Raw genomic sequence first — 17101 nt, forward strand, 5'->3', positions numbered from 1 at the left:
CCCAGATTTATTTCCCTACTCTATTACAGCCAGTTCAACTACAGCTCTAACGTCTTCCTTGTCTAGGATGAAGCTCCACCCCTTTTTGCTTTTTGAGTACTCCTCTCTCTCACTGTAATGACCTCAAAGAGGTGCCTACTTATAAGGTACCTGGGCACACTCCTTGTGTCGTTCCTGCCCTGGCTCAACATGGCGCGTCAGAACTGTCACGCAAATGCACACGCGCATCGAATTGTCGCGAGCGCGCCTGCAAATGCACATGCGTGCGATCTAATGCTGCCGCACGCGTCCGCTCGTTCGGCGCATGCCCACGCACAAATTGATGCCGACTTATGTGCATTGCACTTAAAAGGACGCCAAAGGCCTAGAATCACTGCGAAGTGATCACAAGGCTTAGTGAAGACACTAAAAGCCTTGTGATCATTACCCTAGCCTTGCTTTGATATCCTCGACTTTCTGACCCGGCTTGACCCTTGACTCAGAACCTGTGCCGCCTGAACCGACCATCTGCCTGTCTGACCATTCTTCTGCCTCACAATTTTGCTGTAAACGCCTGGCTTGGCACTCCTGCCACTCCTCCACTTGGTCCAGTCCTGTTTCACTCCCAGTGACTGTTCTCCTCAGTGGGAGGTTTAGGAGAGGTCTTTCCTCTACGAATTCTTCCAGTTACACACTCCTCAGCTACCTGATACTACTGTGCATGCCTGATTGATTTTAACTGGGGCAGAGGCAGTGAGCATACTGTATGCAGTAGGCACTTCTTTGAGGTCATCATAGTCAGAGAGAGAAGGAGTGTACAGAAAGCAAAAGGAGGCAGAGCTTCATGCTAGACAAGGAAGCATACCCCCCAACCGTCCCGCTTTTTGCGGGACTGTCCCGGATTTAATAGCGCATCCCACTGTCCCGGATAGTTTAAGGAATGTCCCGCATTTCCGGGACAGCGGGATGCGCTGACTCGTTCTTGTGCGGCTCTGCTTCGTTTTTGGCTGCGACAGGCCCTTTTATAAGGTTGCGCCTGACGTCACACGTACGCACCGGGCGCAACCTTATAAAAGGGCCTGTCGCCGCCTCAGAAGAAGCAGAGCCGGAGCGGCGGCGGTGGTGGTCAGTCAACGGGGGCTATTGTCAACGGGGGCTACTGTCAACGGGGGGCAATTAGGGACTCTGTGTAAAGGGGCTACTGTCAACGGGGCAATTGGGGGCTCTGTGTATGGGGGCTACTGTCAACGGGGGCAATTGGGGGCTCTGTGTATGGGGGCTACTGTCAATGGGGGCAATTGGGGGCTCTGTGTATGGGGGCTACTGTCAACGGGGGAAATTGGGGGAACTGTGTATGGGGGCTACTGTCAACGGGGGCAATTGGGGGCTCTGTGTATGGGGGCTACTGTCAATGGGGGCAATTGGGGGCTCTGTCTATGGGGGCACTGTGTATGGGGGCTACTGTCAACAGGGGCAATTGGGGGCTCTGTCTTTGGGGGCTACTGTCAATGGGGGCAATTGGGGGCTCTGTCTATGGGGGCACTGTGTATGGGGGCACTGTGTATGGGGGGTACTGTCAACGGGGGCAATTGGGGGCACTGTGTATGGGGGCTACTTTCTATAGGGGCAATTGTGGGCACTTTATATGGGGGCACTGTGTATGGGGGCTACTGTCTGTGGGGCAATTGGGGGCACTGATATGGGGTCAATTGGGGGCACTGTGGGGGGGGTAAAACTGGTACATAGTTTTTCCTTAGCTAGTACAGTATGAAGGTATAACACATTTTGCGTCTGATCCCACCATTTTAACTATATAAAAGGAATATTTTTGGGGAAAAAATGGGGTTTGGCAATTAGGGCGTGGCTACAAAAGTGGGTGTGGCAAAAAATTTGCCGCACTACGCGCGCTAAATCTTTTTGTCCCTCTTTTTATTTTTCAAATGTTGGGAGGTATGAGGAAGTCAGTAAAAGAGCTGCAGATTAGCTTCTTGTATAGAGAAACAAAATAAATCTACATGCAGGGAGAAAGGTACGTTATTCTGGGGAGCGTTTAATTTTAGAGGAATTCCAAATAAAATACTTATTATTCTTTAAGGCGTTTTATCTCCTGCATGAAATCATGGTTGTGAGTAGGCAAACAATTGGCGGAAATACCATTTGTAAGCCATTGTAATTGCTGTTCCTTCTGGTGCATTTGCATGGTCTCTCAACAACACAAATGGAGTAGCAGGGATACAGCCGTTACAATACTATTCAATGGAACAGTGTTTCTGGGGACTTTGTTGTCTGGCCATAATTTCACGCATGTGACAATATGCTTTGTGTTCCTTTGCCCTAAACCGGGAATAAAAAAATAACTTTTTTGTGCTCTGTTTCTGTATAATCAAACAAGCAAGCACACACACAGGCACAGGTATATACAGGAAATACAGCTCCGTGCAAAGCAGGGGGCGCCATAACTCCTTTAAAGGAGAAAGGAAGTTAAAATTATTGGGGGTTGCCAAATATTATGCACCCCCCAGTAATTGTAATCACTTACCTGATACCCCTGGTGCTCCTGTAAGCAGGTCAGTGATTCTTTTCCTTCCTTCCTTCTTGTTTCTCTGCGATCCCGGGGGCCCATGCATGTGCAGTAGAGTGAAAAAGCCGACTTGGCATTTCAGTCTACTGCACATGCACAGCCAGAGCAAAGAAAGAAGACGGAAGAGGATTGCTTGCCTACATGTACCCCGGGCTGGTGCGGTTTTTTGGCTAACTAGAGCACCAGCCTGGGGTATAAGGTAAGTGAATACAATCACTGGGGAGTGCCCAACATTTCACCTTTCCTTCTCCTTTAATGGCAAACCTAGGATAATATACTTTTTCTGGTTTGCCTTCAGTGTAAGGCTGCTGGCTCAGTCACCTTTCCCTTGAGCAGGCCCAGCACAGCGGCAGTAATCCCACATTTCCAGCTATATAGGGAGATTGATCCCATTAACTTCCCAAATGCACAGTTGTATCTTTCTAGTGTAAGTGCGCTCCCATCTGTTCAGCCATGTCTCTGCACTGACAGGCATGGAATCGACCTATGTGCAGACACACGGTGAAGATATTAGCAAGAAAATGCATTGTTTTGCATATTGTGTACTATTCCACAAACAACTGTGTCGGAATTAAAGGGATCGTTTACTAACACCTAACAAACAAACAAGTCCAGTTGCTTTAAATTTATTTATACTAGATATACCATGACCTGGATGAATGAAAATCTTCATAGACTAACAAACAAAGGAAACCATGCTGGGTTTGAAAACTTTCCATATCAAAAGACAACTCAAGCTACATATTCATAGACCATTCTCCATGTGCAAATCTGTTCACAGCTGTGACTTACAAACCCTTTTTTAGGCAAGACTTTAACCAATACAATAAGCCAGGACACCACATATTTACCTTTTTATTTGCTAGGCAAACATTTATCTGTAGTACATTTTTTATTAGGTACTGCCTTCCTATTGTTTTTCTGTCCTACTTTGCAGCTGAAGTCAATTACCTTAAAGGAACAGTAACACCAAAAATGAAAGTTTTTTTAAATCAATTGAAATATAATGTACTGTTGACCGGACCGGTAAAAGTTGTGTTTTTGCTACAGTAACGCTAATATAGTTTATACAAATAAGCTGGTGTGTGGCCATGGGGGCAGCCATTCAAGCTGAAAAATGGAGAAAAGGCACAGGTTACATAGCAGATAACAGTTAACCTCTCTAGAATACAATAGTGTTTTATCTGTTATCTGCTATGTGCCTGTGCCTTTTCTCCTTTGAATGGCTGCCCCCATGGCTACACAGCAGCTTTGTTTATATAAGTTTCTGGGGAAAACACTCCAGTTTTGGTGTTACTGTTCCTTTAACCAATGAGTATACTTGTGGGGGCTCAAAATCAAACAGCACTAAAATCATACCCTCTTTACCAGGTATTCCAGTGGCTCTCCAACTATTTTTTCCTTTTGTAAATGCTGTATTTTGGGCTGTACCCTTAAATATTTAAGGGAAATTTTAAGTGATAATCACCTGACCTATGATTGCTCTGGAAGGGCCAAGATGATAACCTTTTAGGCAATAGAATGGACACCCATCCACCAGGCTGTAAATCATGCAACAGCAAAACACTTAAACAATATCCCTGTGGGCAACTAGCCTTAAGATGCCCATACACAGAAAGGTCTGCTTGTTTGGCAAGGTTTCGGATCTCTCCCCAATATGCCCATCTTGAAGTGGACAATATTGGATCACATTGATGGGATACATGCTGTTGGGATGAGGGCCACATTAATGCACAGATGTGCTCCTCTTGCCAACTGGATTTTTTAAATCTGGCTGATTTTCACCCAGATATTAGTTGGGTAGGCCCATCTGAGGGCTCCATACATGGGCTGATAAACTGGCAACTCAAATTGTTGGCAGCTTTTATTGGCCTGTGTATGGCCACCTTTAGAGTAGTGGTGAAAAAATGCCAGAGATCTTTCAAGGTCACTTCCCACTGGTTGCAGTGCTAGGATTAGTGAAAAGCTCATGGCCTGTTATTATCACCTGAAAAAAATCATTGGATCAAAACAGTTCCTGGTCCTGTATAACCAATGCCCTGCCACTCAGCTCAGCTCCCTGAGAATAGTACCAGAGCATGTATGGTAAATATTTGGTGTGTTCAGGCAGTCCAGTGGCTTCCTTGCAGGTGAAATAATTGTACTTTGACAATACTGCAATAACCTGAGGCAATTCTTATATGAGGAAACAAGGACTATATTTGTTTTAATATGTCATTTATTTTTACTTTGAACAACTTGAAGGAATGTGTAATACATGTTCCTACAAACATTTCTCTTTATTTAGGAATAGGGGCGGGCTGTACTGATGGAGCATCAGATACTGGAGAAGGAGAAAACTGCTTTACTTCTCCAGGGCAGTGTTCAGATTTGGATGGATTTTCAGGGAAAGGTGATGCATCCTCACTTGTTAAATATGTAATGTTTCCAACTGGTGTGTGAGAACTTGAATCGGGTCTGCCAAACCTTGGCCTGTGATTATGATGGTGTGAGCGTGTATGATTGCGTGAATGTTCTTCATGGCTTTCACTGCTCTTCTGCCCATGCTTATGCTTGTCATCATGTTTGTTGCCATGTTTACTCTTAGAATGCCCATGCTTCTTTCCATGTCTGTCCTCTTTCTTTCCATGGTGACCCTTCCCATGCCCGTGACCGTGTTCATGGTTGCCGCCATCATGCACATGGGGTTCAGCATCAGCGTTCTAAAAATATAAATCACTTAGCAGTATTCATATTTTTCATACAATTAGATATATGTACATGTTTTCTTTAGTTTATAGTTTTCTTATCTTCATGGAAACTTAATAATTAAGGAATTTACACAGAACTCCTTACCATGAACACAAATAACTGAGCAGCAGCACTGCATCACTTGGGGGCACAAACCTTTTCATTGTAGTGCCATGATTTGGAATGCTGAATTGCATACTCCTTTTGCACTGGCCATAGACTGGACTAGACAGCTGCCCTGTTAGTCTAGAACTTCATATATGTCAATTCTGGGCAACTTACTTGCCTTTGTGGCTTTGGCCTTAAGACAGTACTAATGTACATAATAATATATAATATAATAATGATATATGTAATATGAATATGTAAAACAACAGACCCATCTTAAATTATCTAGAAAAGCTGAATGCAAAAATATCCTTAGTGTTTGTAATACAATAATATTGGTATTAGCAGTCCAGATGTGCTTATAAATGTATTTATTATGTTATTTACATAGCACCGATACATTTGACACAGCACTTTACAGATTAGCATCTTTATTTCTGAAAATGGCAGCATATTATTTAGGATACTAATATCAACATTGTGCAGCTGGATTACTAACACTATGGACAGTTTTGCTAAGAAAACTGCTAAACTAGATGTATTGCCATATTTTTTTATTTTTAACAAAATTCACCATAACTATAAAAATGTAATTGTAACTCATATTCAGGATTGGTTTGGGTTATGCCTACTGCTTCCTGTAACAAAGCAATGGCTTATATGTCCTATCATAATAATGTCTTCTACCCAGTCTCCTTTGGGCTGCTGTAGAGAAACTAAAGGTGGCCATACATGGGCCGATTGTAGCTGCTGATATCGATCCCTTGGACCGATTCGGCAGCTTATCAGCCAGTGCAGGGGCAGGAACGAGGGGCATGCCCGACCAATATCTGGCCTGAAATTGGGCAGATATCGATTGGGCAAGTTAAAAGATTTAGTCGGATCGGGGACCACATTGGTCGTTGATGTGGTCCCCGAAACCGACTGTCCCATTGCCACCATTATAATTCGATCGTTTGGCCCCAGGGCCAAACAATCTAATTTTGTCTACATTTTCCCCGATATCGCCCACCCGTAGGTGGGGATATCGGGAGAAGATCCGCTTGTTTGGCGACCACGCCAAGCAAGCAGATCTTAACGTGTATGGCCAACTTAAGTTTAGGGAAAAGATCTAAAAGTGGGGTTACACCAACTTCATATGAATCATTAACTCAAATAAGCAAAGAGTCACTCTCATTTAATTGCTACTTTTCTAAGATAAAAGTCATCTTGAAGCAACAATGCATCCCTGTTTATCTTGGGAGTTTTTACGGGTGTTCTTTTTTAAAGAACCTAAAACCTGGCAAACTTTTATTATTTTAAAAAAACAGATTGTATTTAGATAATATCACTTTTTTTCATACCTCAGGGCTAAATACATTACAGGACACACGCTCCACCTTCTTCTCATCGGGTGTACTCCAGTGTGCTACAGCAAAGCTCTTGCAATAACCTGTAACCTGGGGGAGAACATTCACTCTTGTAAACCGGACAGACTCAGACTTCAACTAAACTGTTAAAAAATCTACTCTGTAGTAACAATGCAACAACAATGCAAAAAATTATTCAATTATTCATACTACAGAGCTAGGGTACATAAGTCTGATTAATTGTTACTATTGGACAACAATGGGAAGCTTAGAAAATAGCCATGTACCTGAGATTAATAAATGAAAACATCCCGGGGCTCCTTTATAATTTTCCCATAGGCAAGTGAAGAGTGCTAAGGGTTGCACAATTGACCTTTTCAGAATTAGATCAATTTCATTTTTCATTTTGTACCCAGAAAACTTTGTAACCACCCATGGGTTTGCCAGTATTGTATACCTCCTGTTGTGTATTATAACAAACCCTTTACATTAAAATGATCCTGATTTTTGCAGGATAGCTCTAAACTGAGGTGTTACTGGAAAGTAAGCAGGTTTTCAAGTGGATGAAGGTGTCCATTGGTGTGACTGGGACAGATATTTGTTATGACCAAGCTGTCATCCATATTTTTCCTTTTCTCTTTGGCCACCTTGATGAGAAAAGTAGCCTTTGCAAAATGTCTGTTTAAGTTTGTATGTAGTTCAGCGATAATTTAGTTTGTAAATTTAGGTCTGCACTTAAGGGCTCATTTACTTAAACCCCAGATAACAATGCATGGAACTTTCATCCAGGACAACTACATGAAGCCCACCTCTCATGAATACAGTGTTGCCAAATGCAGGTAATGCTGTATTCACAGGAGAAGTAAAAGCCTTTGTGCCCCATTTTGACCTTTGCCTAGTGTGGAGCAGGGTGCAAATGTCCACAGGAACATTGCTGTTAGCACTTATTTTTTTGTACTTTGCATCATGCCCTGCACTTAGGAAATAACCCCACAGGTCATACAGTTTAGGGGAGTGAGTAGCCCTGTGCTTTCACAGGTTTATTTTTGGATCAAAACACCAGTTGGATCAGGTGCAATGCAAGCCTGGAATAGAGATGTGGTGTTCAGGTTAGGGGTTTACATGGAAGATTCTCTTTTGAAGTTCAAATGGCTTGAAAAGCTTAATTTATAAACTACATACAATTGCTTTTTAAATTGCCCTTTAAGCTGCAAGTCTCAGTTCCCACAGGAGACCTGTTTAACTTATTAGTTACAATTGTATCTAAGTGCAGGTGTTGACTTTTAAGAATTCTGGGCTAAAAGCTACTTATTTAATTAAGTTTCAGGAACATTGTATCTTTTTTAGCATTCAGCGGTCTCATATCTGCTAAAGTACTGCAGTTATTAAAACACTTACAGCATCTTCACTGTCCAAGAGTTCACACTGATCAAGTTTTTCAGGTGATGTAGTCTTGTTGCAGGATGATTCATGAATTGTAAATTCCACATGGTAGGCTTTGCCCGCAACCACCTTTATATGAATTCACAGACAAACGACCAGAAAAAATAAAATAAACAAAATGTTGGTTGAAGAAGACTTTGTATATGTATTTAAATACCTGTATATGTCAATTCACATAATAATACATGTATAATCCGTTAAAAGGATGCTATAATAACATCTAACATAATTTATCTGTTTTAAAAGGTTTTCCAAATAAAGAGAAAAGGGCATTTTCTGTCATTTGTTTAAGGGATGTTGGAGAGGAGGTTACTGTACACACTTGCCCAAAAGGCAGTACGGGTATGGGACCTGTTATCCAGAATGCTCCAGACCTAGGGTTTTTTAGATAAGGGATCTTTCTGTAATTTGGCTTTCTGTACCTTAAGGCTTCTAAAACATTATTTAAACATTAATTAAACCCACTTGGATTGTTTGCCTTCAGTAACGATCAGTTCATTCTTAGTTGGGATCAATTACAAGGCACTGTTTTATTATTACAGGGAAAAAGGAAATAATGTTATAAAATTTGAATTGTTTGATTTAAATGGAGTCTAGGAAGATGGCCTTCCCATAATTCAGAGCTTTCTGGTAATAGGTTTCTGGGTAAAATATCCTATACCTGTACTGTACATCTATGTTTTCAGTCTTGATCCCTTCTGGGTCTGTTGATGACTAATAGTTTCCCCTATGTGACATTGTGACCAATAAATTCCTGAAAATGTAGCTGTCCAAAAGGCATTGGCCTTAGTATATCAGCTGCAGTAGTAACAATGTGGCTTTGCAGTCCCTGACCTTGAAAACAAGGCATGCCTATGCTGTGGCACAATAAGCCTTTTGACTCCAGTGTTCTCTGTGATGATTAAAACAGCAAGGATCCCTTCTTACTGGTGACAAAATGAAGTGCCACGAGTATCTCTGCTCTCAGGATTACCTGCAAATGCAGAAGCACCCCTAAGTGTAAGGCTACCTCTACACTTCAGATGACTGAAAATAAGTCAAATGAGCCCACACAATATACATGATTTATACATTGATTTTTACTATGACAGATTTGAAGCTAATAAGAGGTATTGGAATGACTAGATCCAGTCACTTGGAAAGACTCACAAAGTAAAGGTGGCCATACACGTTAAGATTGCCAATCGAGCGGATCTTCTCCCAATATCCGCACCTACGGGGTGGGTGATATTAGGCAAATGTTTGGCCCTGGGGCCAAACGATCGAATTATAGCGGCAGCAATGGGCACAGTCGGTTTGGAGACCGCATCAATGAGCCAATGCAGTCCCCGATCCGACTAAATCTTTTAACTTGTCCGATCAATATTTGGGCAATTTCAGGCCAGGGGCCCCTCGTTCCTGCCCCTACACGGACCGATAAGCTGCCGAATTGGTCCAAGGGACCGATATTGGCAGCTACAATCAGCTCGTGGTGATAGTTAACATACTATAGGGGTCATTTACTATTCCTCCAGGCAGGGGTGCAGGAACATGCCCCTTAGTGCTAACTCATGGAGCAGATCTGCACAGAGGAATGGCTGCACCGTGTATCTTGCGCCAGACACCTGTTGTGTCCTGTGTCCTCTGCCGCTCACTTACTCACACGTCTGAATGATTAAGGGATGAGTAAAGGTGGCCATACACGTGGCGATCTGACGATGTTTCGTACGACCATTGGTCGCACGAAACATCGTAAGATCCGCCACACACCATTCAGGGCTGAATCGGCAGGTAAGGAGGTAGAAACAATAGGATTTCTACCTCCTTCTGCCGATTCAGCTCTGAAGGGAGAATTTTGGTCAGGCGCCTTCTATGGCGCCCGATCAAAATTTTCAAACTGGTCCGATCGGCGAGTCGTCTGATATCAGCAGCTTCCTGCGATATCGGTCGACTCGCCGACATGCCATACACGCACCGATTATCATACGAAACGAGGTTTCGTACGATAATATCGGTGCGTGTATGGCCACCTTTACGTGAAGCCACTCATGAGCCACCCTGCCACTCATAAATACAGTGCTGCTAAATGCACAACAGCAATTCAGCATCAAAGGAAGGCAGTGAGCAAGCTTCAAAAATAAAGGAGCACATTGATTTGATTGTTGTACTTTGCACACTGCCTTTCTTAAAATAAATGACCTCTTTTATGTCTGAAATGTAAAGTCAAATAACAGCAAAAAACAAAACTAAATGTATTAAATAAACAATAAATGTATTAAAAACAAGTGTGTGAAAGTGTGTTACAATAGTATAGTTTTGGTTAACATACCTGTATTCTTCCTCTTGTTATATTTGCAATACTAAAGTAGCTGTTGAAATTGTTCTCATTGTTATACTTTTTAAGGCTCAGTTTTGCAACTTCCAGAAATCTGACATCGTCTAATGGTGCGGGCGCAGGGCATCCTGCACACCCTAAAAGCCTTTCAGCCCCTGGAATGTTAAAATGCAAATAATTACAATGGGTTTCTAAATGCTACTAGTAGCTCCATGTGTCTTCACCCGTAATGCTTTTTCACTTTTCTTTGTGGCCAATCATGTTTCTGCATTCTTTTAAATAAATGGGAAATGCATGCCACCTCTACATTGTACTCACGTAGTCTACATAAATGCTAAAAACACCTGCCCCAGACTGACATGATCACTGTTCATTATTAGGCCAATAAATTAAATTGATAAATGCAAAAGTGCAATAATTGTAGGAACTTTGAAGGTGAGAGGATACATATTTTAAAGGATAAAAAAGGGTTTCCGCAAGAGGGAAACACCACAGCTTTCTGATCACATCTATAAATGGTTTGGGAGCATATTGAGCAACAGTTGCAAACAAAGGTTACTTTTTAAATCTCTAAAATCCTATACAAATAATTAGGAAGAATGTGATTGCAGCTTAATCAATGGCTGTGTAAATTGACTTTGGTAATGTTCTTTCATATTCTTACCTGGTCGGATTGCGCAGTTATAGCTGTGTAGGTGGGCAATTCTCTTCGGTTTATTTATGTGAAATTCTACTTTGCACTTTCCAGAGGCCTGGAACAACATGAAGAAAATGATAAAGAAACTTCAAGGGGTTGTGTGATCTCTAAAAAAAGAACTCGTTTCTCAGAATAGATCTACAGTAGTGCTATCTGAGCTAAAACCATTGATGAGCAAGTTAAAAGAATATTATCTGTAATAGCACATTTTTGCCACATTGAGAAATTGACACTTTCTGCCAGAGGACTGTTATTGAATAGTGGCAAACATTGTTTTTTTTTGTGCACTAGCAGCAATGGACCTTACTTACAAACATGGCCAATCAAAACGTAGCTTTCACTGGCCTATTGCAATAGCTATTGTAAAACCATATGTCTTTTTGAGTTCTCTAGGTTACTTTACTAGCAAAGATTTATTTTGGTTTTGTAAAACAAGACTTAGCATTATTATCTCCTTGGTTCCCTATAGTTCTGTAATCATTACCCACCATATATATCATCATATCCCTAACTAACAGGCCTCATGTTGACAACATGCACTCCCTATTGTTTAACTTTTAAAGCTATTTTATGGCTTGGCATCCTGTATTGAGACCACAGAAATTAGATTATGCTTGCCCAGAAGACCACCCTTTTTACTTACAGCTTCGTTTAGTTTTTTGGGTTCGCAGTCTCTCCACAATTGCTTGCTCAAGACATGGCATTCTGTCTCCAACACATCCAGAGTCAGCTGATATATGGTACCATTCTCTATCTACAGAACAATGGGTACAAAAAGCAAGTAATTGACTAGAGGAGAATCCTGGCACATGACAACTCTGCACCACAAATCCTAGTTGTTTCACAATCCTGAACATGATAAATATCTACATTTTCCGGAAAATTTTCCAGAAAATTTTCCAGAAATGAAACCTTTCATCGGCTTTATATTAAGTACACTCCTCATTGCTTCGAAACAAGACGACTCCTTAGTAACTTCCCAGACTATACAAGCAATGCTCTACACAAGTGAGCTCTTTGCATGTTTTATAGCAATGAGTTTGGTGTAATACTAATAGAATAATGGCCATGCCAGCTCAATGATAATATAAAACTGCATTGCATGACAAACTGGCCCCACCCATGACACAGACAAGAGAAATAAATCCTTCTTCCTGAGTCTTACACTATTATGAGTATTTGGTCGACCAATACATTGTGCCTCGTGTATATTTCTAGTATGATTTAATTAGAAAGAAGATTTGGTTCCCAGATGTTTATCACTATCCCGGTTGGTTTCTGATACATAATAAGGGAAACTAGTCATCTAACAAAAATACAAATGAGTAGTTGTGAATTGTAACATTTCTATACGTATAAACATATTTGCTAGACTTTTCCTAAGACGTGATTGCTAAAGACAAACTACAAATAAACAAATAGCTCTTTTCATACTGCAGTTCCCTAAATCTTGAGGTGAGGGGATATCATGCTTACATTGAACTCCTCATGTGCGTCGGTAATGCGGTGGAGTGCGAACACAAAGCCTTTTCTTCGGATAGCATTAAGTTGACGCAGGGATAGATCTGCCGCTGCCTCTACTCCAGAGTCATTGCAGGCTACACCACCTGATGCTCTAGCACTGAGCACCTGAGTGCACACTAACAAAAATGCTGGAAGTATCATCCTCATTTTGTAGCAGTCTCTGCAAAAGATGTTCTGCTTAGATCACTTAAATACAGTTGCACCACTGGAAACCCCCCCTTTAAGCCAACATCACCTTTAACACTTGGTTAATGTCATCAGACACAAAGTAAATGATTACGAAGGTACACAATGAATGGTAAAGTCCGAAAGCTAATTCAGAAGCAATGTCAGCTATGCTAATCTGCAAGAGCTGATATAAAGTTCTATACTTATAAAAATTTAATGGGAAAAATTATCTGGGCAGAGTGTCAATTACAATACAATTTTCAGTGGGTACAGGAGGTCACAAGCACTAAGATAAGTAGTAGTAATAATGTGCAATATCAGTTCTACTTCATTAGTACTTATCTGGGTGCTGATGATCTTCTGTGCCACAGAAAATTGCATTTAAATTGGCACCTTGTGGTGAAACAGTGACATTGGGTGTCCTAATTAATAGTGAATAACTTGGGAGTAGAGTTTTAGTGTGTTTTCTTGAATATTTCTCCACATTGCACATCACGGCATCATAACACACTTACGGCTTTTTCAGAATAGCTTTTGTTTTACTTACGTTTTAGCACCTTATTCATCTTGCTGCACTCATAGGGCCTTGTTTATTAATATTCGAGTTATTCGAGTAAAAATGCAGACAAAATGTGGGTGACTTTTTTTTCCTCGAGCAGTGCCTTATTTAAGTAGAGACACAACAGAATATTCTTTTTATTGTTTAAGAAATCAGCTCCACAATTGCTAATGCTCTATCATGGAAAGCTATTATTGTTACTCTTGCCAAACAAAAAAAAAATTCACCAAACACCAAAATACATATAATAAAGTAGTAAATGTGTCCCATGAACCATGAGTATCAAACTCTATGTACTATGGCATGTTATTTGGAAACATACACAGAAAACTCTCCATATAACATAGAAATTTGCAGTTCATTTGTTTTCACTGAGAATGTTCTTCAGGTGACAAGCTTTTATTGCAGGTTTCATGAACTGTAACCTCCATGATTTATATTAATAATCAGACAAAAAGAAAAATCATCATTTCTGGTTGAATGATGTGTGTGAATATCAAATTGTACTGTGCCTAATGATAGGAAATACTCTCAATAAGTCTTCAGAGAAATACCCATTAAATAGCCACAAAACCATGCTTGGTCATGAGTCAGAACCAGTTGTTTGCTTGGTGTACCTGCACTCTTCCTTTTGTGATATTGCCAGTGGTAAAGGTCTGAATTGCTTTCCTTGTTAAACTTCTCAAGGCTCAGCCTTGCAACCAATGTTCCCTCTAGTTCCTTCTCAGCTTTGTGCGCAAAAAAATTATTTTGTGCATACGTTTTAAAGTTGTGTGCAGATTTTTAAAAATGGTGTGCTCAGCCAAGAATAGATACAACATTTTGTGTTTTTCGCACCACAATTTGTTTGTATGCCCTGGCCTCAAAATTTGTGTGGGAACACACGAGCGCACACTTTAGATGAAATATTGCTTGCAACTCCCTAAAACCTGGTATCTTGCATATTCATGTGAAATTTGACTTTGCTCTGTCCAAAACTCAAGGACCTGTTTCATAACAATTTTCAGTTTCCAAGATTGCAGTGTCAAAAGAATTGCTGCACGCGCAACTTTTTTTCCTTTTTCACGAATCTATGCCTGCCGACACATTTCGCTCATCACTAGTCATTATTCTTTCTTTCTTAGTGTATCATATGTAATCAGAATCTTTAAACGATGCTGCTAGATTTAGACTGGTAGTCTAGCCTATAGGCTTGTCTCTCACACCTCAGCCTGCTGTATAATGGGAAAAGGAAAGCAGAGAGGCCTGCAGCATTGTAAATAACAAAATGCAGTATGCTAAGTGCAGAAGAAGGGACATTTGTGGCCTTTTTGGCCCTTTGCACACTGCATTAGGATGCGTACCCCTTAAGCCATCTTTGCAGAGAATTCAGCTGGCACAAAAACGAATTTGCTGCAACCTTTGCTTGATGGTCATCGGAGAAGTCATATGAGCCAGTGGAGACCCAGCAGCAGAAACCCTAGTTCTGAACCTGAGTGCGCACTTGTAATAATAGTTTTGTTTACTGTTTTTTACTCAATAAAGAGAGGAAACGCGCAGTGGTGGAGTATATTAGCCAACAGGGTATACACTAGGAGAGCACAATAGAAGAGCTGTAGAAATCAGTCTATTATGGTGTATCGTTCCAGAAGTAGGCCTTCTCTCCCAGGGCTCAGGTTTCTATATCATTAAATCAACTAAAATAACCTAATAAAACAACAACTAATACTTTTAGCTTTACCCAAAGCAACAAACCGGTAACTTTTGTTATTACAAAATCACCTTTAACACTTGATAAATATTAGCAAGCAAACAGGTACATGAGTAGGTTAAGCCCACACATGTTTGGATTGCAACATCAGGAAGACACAGCAAGATTAAGATCAGTTTTGAGGTTGTGAGAGTTTAGGTGTAACCTTGACAAGCATATGTAAAGATCACAGTCAATTCAAACGTCTTAGAAAATCTACTATGGATGCTTTGGATAATACAAAATAAATTGTCACGGGCTGTCAAACAGCTGGCTTTATTCATTCTTCTAACTGTCTGTCAGGTTGTTTTTAAAGAGATTCTGTCATCATTTTTATGGTGTACTTTTTATTTCTAAATTGTGCTGTTTACATAGGAATTTTTTTTTTTTTTAGTAATATGGGTGTGTAGGCAGCCATCTCAGTGCATTGTGCCGGAGCATTCGGAAGGAGCCAGCGCAACACATTGACTGCTTTCAGGTAACTTATTGTTTCTCCTACTCCCATGTAACTGGAGGAATCCTAAGTCAGACTTGGATTTCTTACTATTGAGTGTTATTCTGATATCTACTGGGAGCTGCTATCTTGGTACCTTCCCAAGGTTCTTCTGATCGGCTGCTGGGAGGGGGGTGAAATCACTCCAACTTGCAGCAAACTGTGTCTGATTTATCAGAGCACAGCTTACATGGCTGTCAACAAATTGATTAAGGTGTGCTACACAATGGACAAACCGGCTAGTTGTAGCCCCAGGTGCAAGCTGAACCCTCAGCCAGGGTAAAACAATATCCAGGATAAAATGAAAAAACAGCAGCACTCCGGAAATGTTGTAGAAAAAAGTGACTTTACTCAAGTACACAGCTTACATGGCTGTGGCACCCATGTGAAATTTCAAAATTAAATATAAATAAATCTGTTTGTGTTTTTGAAAAACAGATTTCAGTGTAGGATTCTGCTGGAGCAGCTCTATTAACTGATGTAACAGTACACCTACTCCTGTGCACAGAAAAAGGTGTAGAAGTGTTGTAAAGAACTCCTTACAAATAATGTAGTCCAATTGTAGTCCATTGGTGAGGATGTACATTGCTATTTTTTTATGCACAGCATTTTCCTGCGTTATTGCCGGCATATGCCAATACAAGTTCAAATTAGCAATTGGAAACATTTAATAAAAGGTGCAAATTTTGCTACTGGACTAGCCATATATAGTAGGAAACATTTACAGGTCACCTGTTTTGATGCAAACATCTCATGGGTTGCTATTGGTTGCTGCTCCTGGGCAAGTTGTGTGGCTTTTATTACATATGGTGCTATGAATTGTACAAAGGGTGCCATTAATTCCGATACACCAATGTGCCCATTGTTAATAACAGAATTAGCACCCAGTTCACTTGGGTCAAGTCGGTGGCATTGATGGACATAACCTGGGGTACCCTGAAATTACAGTTAGGTAATGTTAAAAGTATGTTAAAAGTGAGCATAGGTACTGGCTCACACAGGACAGTTCTGTACTGAGTTTGAGAAGTGAGGTTGAGTAGGGCTGGTAGAGAGCTATCAGGATCCATTCCATAAGCACCAGTACCTTCTGTTGACCTCCAGTTATAGCTGAACAGAAAATAAGACAACCCACTTAGGGCATATGTTCAGGGCACTCTGTTTTTATTATTCACTGTTCTGGGTTATCATCATTAAACAGGCATTCATGATTCCTAGCTAGGAAGAAATTAAAATCATGTTCTACTAAAATTAGTCCCAAGGGACTGCAGGCCCTTTGTCAATCCTACCTGTCCTACAGCTAGAAGAGGTCAGATGTATTAAAAAGTATAGAGGTCTACTTAATAACTGAGTTTGTATGATGTAGACACAATTTCCAACTGGTCAATTTGTTAGCTTTTCTCGCTTTCTGTCCACCCTGTAATACAACC

General features: G+C 40.8%; 1 protein-coding gene across 1 annotated transcript; it reads right to left on the reverse strand.

Annotated features, from left to right (window-relative positions):
- Positions 1 to 4760: 4760 nt before the first annotated feature.
- fetub (fetuin B) lies at positions 4761 to 12907 on the reverse strand. Its single transcript, XM_002937840.4, has 7 exons — positions 12678 to 12907; positions 11845 to 11955; positions 11169 to 11256; positions 10499 to 10659; positions 8146 to 8259; positions 6742 to 6837; positions 4761 to 5262 (listed from the first exon to the last, which is right to left on the reverse strand). The coding sequence occupies exons 1-7, from the start codon at positions 12870 to 12872 to the stop codon at positions 4840 to 4842; spliced, it is 1188 nt and encodes a 395-aa protein (XP_002937886.2). The 5' UTR covers positions 12873 to 12907; the 3' UTR covers positions 4761 to 4839.
- Positions 12908 to 17101: the final 4194 nt, after the last annotated feature.

This window comes from Xenopus tropicalis, chromosome 5, assembly GCF_000004195.4.
Source record: "Xenopus tropicalis strain Nigerian chromosome 5, UCB_Xtro_10.0, whole genome shotgun sequence".
Classification (NCBI taxonomy): Eukaryota; Metazoa; Chordata; class Amphibia; order Anura; family Pipidae; genus Xenopus; species Xenopus tropicalis.